This window comes from Apaloderma vittatum, unplaced genomic scaffold (assembly GCF_000703405.1).
Source record: "Apaloderma vittatum isolate BGI_N311 unplaced genomic scaffold, ASM70340v1 Scaffold44213, whole genome shotgun sequence".
Lineage (NCBI taxonomy): Eukaryota > Metazoa > Chordata > Aves > Trogoniformes > Trogonidae > Apaloderma > Apaloderma vittatum.
In genome coordinates, this window is record NW_009708252.1 from 13 (window position 1) to 4,593 (window position 4,581).

The 4,581-nt window shown below is 47.7% G+C and overlaps 1 protein-coding gene across 1 annotated transcript; it reads left to right on the forward strand.

The window, feature by feature from the left end:
• Positions 1-717: 717 nt before the first annotated feature.
• BMF (Bcl2 modifying factor) lies at positions 718-3,654 on the forward strand (the record flags this gene model as incomplete). Its single annotated transcript, XM_009866478.1, has 4 exons — positions 718-789; positions 1,787-2,107; positions 3,047-3,210; positions 3,539-3,654. Coding segments are annotated over exons 2-4 (596 nt in total), but the record flags the coding sequence as incomplete, so codon positions are not given.
• Positions 3,655-4,581: the final 927 nt, after the last annotated feature.

A 4,581-nucleotide genomic window follows, 5' to 3' on the forward strand; every position in this document is an offset into this window, starting at 1 on the left:
CTCTGCAAAACAGTCGGAGCACATTGCAGGAGGTCGAGTAAAACTTCTTGCTCTCTAAGCCCTCTTTTGTTCGGGCTTTGGGCTGCCGGCTGGCTTTATGCCTTTGTTGCACTTTCTCACACTGGATGCCCGTGTCCCCGTGGGGCTCTGAGGGATGAGATCTGGAAAATCTTCCTGCAAAGACAAAACACGTTATCGCCCTGACTTTCTGTCAGGTGATGGCTGATCCGACAGCAGGGCTGGCAGGACATCATCCGTGCCTGAATCCCAGGGCCTGTAACTCCTTCTGGTGTGCTGCTTTGAGCCATGGAAGAGGATGTTGTGAGTGCTGTGCCAAGGCAGCTCTGCTGTCACCGTTCAGCTGTGGGGCTGGTACCTGCTCTGCTCTGCAAACTCTTCTCTGGGAGTTGTGGCTGGGCTGAGTGAACCACTGGGGTGCTGCAACTTAAAAAACTGTAATGCCCCCGAGTTAGAGCCCTGGACAAATGGTTCTTGTGCTTGCGCCATGCCTTTGCCTCCTGTGGCATGTTTGTGTTTTGAGCGCTGCTCACCTGGGGGGAGATGGGAGCACCAAGGGGAGCGCTGAGCACATCTTTATAAAATTATTATTAATGTCTCCTTCAGGCCTGAAATTCCTCTTGCTAGTCTTCCGTTCTGTTAAATGCTTCGCAAACCAGAGCAAAGGAAGAGACATGAAGAGTTGAATTTCACTGCCTTGTTTGGAACTGGGTGGAAATCCTAGAGATGGATCTCTTAGGAGACTGTCTTCCAGTTGGGTTAGATACACAGGTAACAGTAAAGGGACTTGTGTCTTTTTTGGTAAATCTGCTTCTAATTACTACGTGTTTGCAAAGAGCTCTGAAATAGTGATGTAGGGTTTATTATGGGGCTTTTACCCCATTCTTGCCCAACTTTGTGCTGCAACAGAGCTCAGGAGTATATTGCAGGTTGGACTAGATGACATTTAAAGGTCTCTTCCAACCTAGTGTGTTCTATGAGTCTATTTACTGTGGTGGCTACAGAAGTCTTGTTTTAAGCACTGACACCAGCAATGGCTTTTTATTTAGTAGTAGGAGGAACAAATGCACTGACAGTGCATGTAGGCTTGAGGGTAAGAGGGGTAATGAAGTGATTACGCTGCCAAGTTTGGGACGTGTTGAGCTGAGGGAAGAAACAAGAAGTTGAAGGGAAAGTTGGCCCTTTTAGGGAGAAGTTACAGACAGCTCCAAAGAAATGACTTTGTCAGCTCTCAAGTTTTGCAGCTATTGGGGTTTCTTAAAAGTCTGGCCTTGCAGCCTTGTGATTACGACAGCTTTTCTTCATCAATAAGTAACAGATGGGAAAAAAGTGAATGGGGCATGCCATAAAGTTCAAACATGGAAAGCCAAAGCAGAGCAGACCCCAAAGAAGCTGACTGGTAAAGGGTGATTTGAAGGACTGGAGTTGCTTTTTAAAACAATCCATTTTTAGTTTCTACGGGCTGAGGTTGGGGGTTGGCTCTCTCCTTGTGGCAAGTTGTGGAACTGGAGCCGTGGGTGGACTCGTAGACACGTGTGAACTTTGTCTCCATCTGGCCCAGTACTCTAGGACTTTCCACAAAGCCCTGACCTTCACCACTGAGTTACTCGCCTCTCCTGCCTGTGCAGATGGGCAGCACTGGGAGGGAGGGAGGCGGGCAGGCAGGCGTGGAGTGAAGAGCTGTGTTTTGCTTTTGGAGCAGAAGGCATTCTCTTCTGGACAATGTTATTATGTCTTAGCTCTTTTCTTAAATGTCCCTTTATTGCAGGAGCAATGGATCGCCCCAGCTACCTGGAAGAGGACTATTCTAGCCTGGATGGGCTGGACGATGACGTGTTTCACTCTGATGACTTTGGACTTGCAGGTCAGCCTGGTGAAATGACTGCAACTGGCATTTTCACACAGAACCAGTCCTACAGCTGCCTTCTGGGGAGGTTTCAACTATTCCCCCTCACACACTGCTGTGGTCCCGGTATCAGGCATCCTGAGCAGCAGGACAAGGCAACTCAAACACTCAGCCCGTCCTCTTCCAGTCAGGATGTTATGTTGCCTTGTGGAGTCACTGAAGAGCCCCGGAGACTCTTCTATGGTAAGAGCACTCCGGTGTCACCAGCTTTGCAGCAAGGAAACTGTCCCTTTAGCACTTCCCCAGTCATGCAAGGTTTCTTTCATTAGTGCCTTTTATTAAAGGACTGAAATTATTTTGCTTTGGACCTACTCCCTCAGGAGAGACAGCTTGATTTTTCTTACCCTTGCTTGTCCACTCCAGGGAGTGATCATTGCTTCCGCTGTCCTTGATACTCCCACTCTACTTCTTTTTTTCTTTATTCTGTCGTGTTTTATTTTACTGCTAGATGCTTAAGTGCTCACCATGCCTCATATCCTATGGTTTGCATACATTTTTTAACTTCTAGTGGTCTCATCCTAGGAAGGCTCTCAGAAGTTTTCCATGGAGAGAGGGAAATAAAAAATTTACACTTAGTGAGACAGCTTTTAGGCTCTTTACTGGAGTTAAAGTTGTTGAGTAAGTAGCATGTCCATCCAGTATTTTTACTAGTAACTGATGGGACACCACTCAGCTTTGTGTATCTGATTCAGCTTTTATTCAGATCAGTCCCACTAAATGCCAGGGAACTGAGAATAGTCTGACAGAAAAGATACAACAACCTTTAATGGGAGTCAACTTGAAGCAGAGGTCTTGTAAAACTGCAAAATTGTCATAAAAAATAAATAAATCAGGACTTGGCTGAACTCTAAAGAAGCGAAAGGAACCAAGTCTAAGATCCTGCCAGTCATTTGATTATGGGAAGCAACACAGTGCTCTGCTTAATCGATATAAATCTACTTAAAATCTGAGCAAATGTTTTACTGCATGCTTATGGTACACAGTCATTCTTTGGGCTTCAGCAACTGGACTTTAACATGAGTCAAAGTCTCAGGATTACGTGCAGCTCTATTCCTCTGTGAAGCACGCCGAGTAGCTATTCTTTGCGCTGGAAGAATGACCCCTCTGATGTCTGTTTTGTAGGCCATGCTGGTTACCGTTTACACGTCCCTCCAGTTGGCTTCGCGTTGGATCCGCGCCTCCAAGAGGAGCCTCGGGAAGGTCAGCGGGAAGCGCGTGCTGAGGTGCAGATCGCGCGGAAGCTACAGTGCATCGCCGACCAGTTCCACCGGCTCCACATACAGAGGGTAGGGTGTCTCTGGAGGGGAAGGTGGGGTTTAGCTACCCAAGAGTGGTGCTCTAGGAGACTGGCTCCAGGCACCAGCTAAGTGGGATGTTGTCTAAGGCAGCAGACTGCCAACAGCAATAAAATGGCAGGAGTATCCTGATGGATTTTGCTTATGCTAGATCACTGGCTTGTCCTTCAGATTGGCAGGCAGAGGCAAGAGAAAATGTGGGATTGCAGTTATTGCCTGGGAAGGTAGCTGCTCTGCGTTAGCTGCTTCTATTCCAGTTCATCAGCAACAGAGTCACTGAGGCTTTCCCCAGGGATCTACCCCCTGCTTTTTGCTACAGCTTTTACTCGTCTTCTCCCTCCACTCTCCTCACCAGCAGATCTTCTCTTTTGTGGCCCAAGTGGCCATGGGTGGCTTATATCGGTTCCTCACCTTGGAGATGACAACAAGCCTGGGGTGTGTTGTGATACTGTTGTCTGGGGGTAGTTCTCTGAAATGTTGTGGAGTATATTTAGATCATGCTAGACTTTCTAACAACTACTCTGTCAGACAGTTCTAGCTGGTGTCTCAGGCTTGTGACTAACTTCCTCACAACAAAAGACAGCTGTAAGATGCCATCAGGTCTGAAAACCACACTCCAGAATCTTTATTTTCTTTTTTTTTTAAAAAAAAAAAGAAGCCCTGCTCTTCAAAGAAATAAAATAAAACCAGGATCCCTAAACCCCCTGGTTCTTTCTTCCTTGCTGTCCTTCCCCTTTTGAGCAGGGGTGAAATGGAAATCCCAGCCCATGCAGTTTGTCAGAGATGGCAGTTGTTTGGCAGCAGGCAGCACTTTGCCACTTCTATGCAAGCCCAACAAGGAGAGTGTGTATCCGCTTGCATATGAAGAAGCTGACACTCTTGCTGACTTCAGACAAGGCCAGAAAGCCTATCTGGCTCCAAGAGTTGGTGTTCTGTTAACTGTGGGATCCGTTGCAGTTCTTCTCAAAGGTAAGTGAGGATCACTGTCCTGGTCAGAGGTTTGGTCATGAGAGAGATGAGGGAATTCCAGAGGATTTCATCTTCGAATAGCTCTTCAAAAAACTCTAGCAGAAAGATTAGCCTGTAGAAATGTAGATGGGGCTATGAATGTCATTTAGCAAATCGCAGGAATAACAAGGTACCCCGAGATTTTTATCGTGCTATGTGGGTTTTCCCCAGTGCCCCCTTCCCTCCCGCGATATGCGAACACCCCCGCTCCTTCTTAGCCAGATCCTCCTAGGAACGGGAAGGTTAACGAGCTCGGTGGAGCCCTGGAGCGAAGTGGTGGAACTGGTTGTAACCTGACCCCGCGCATCTCGGGGCGGCGGCGGGGGGAGAGCGTCACCGAGCTGCTCCTTCCAC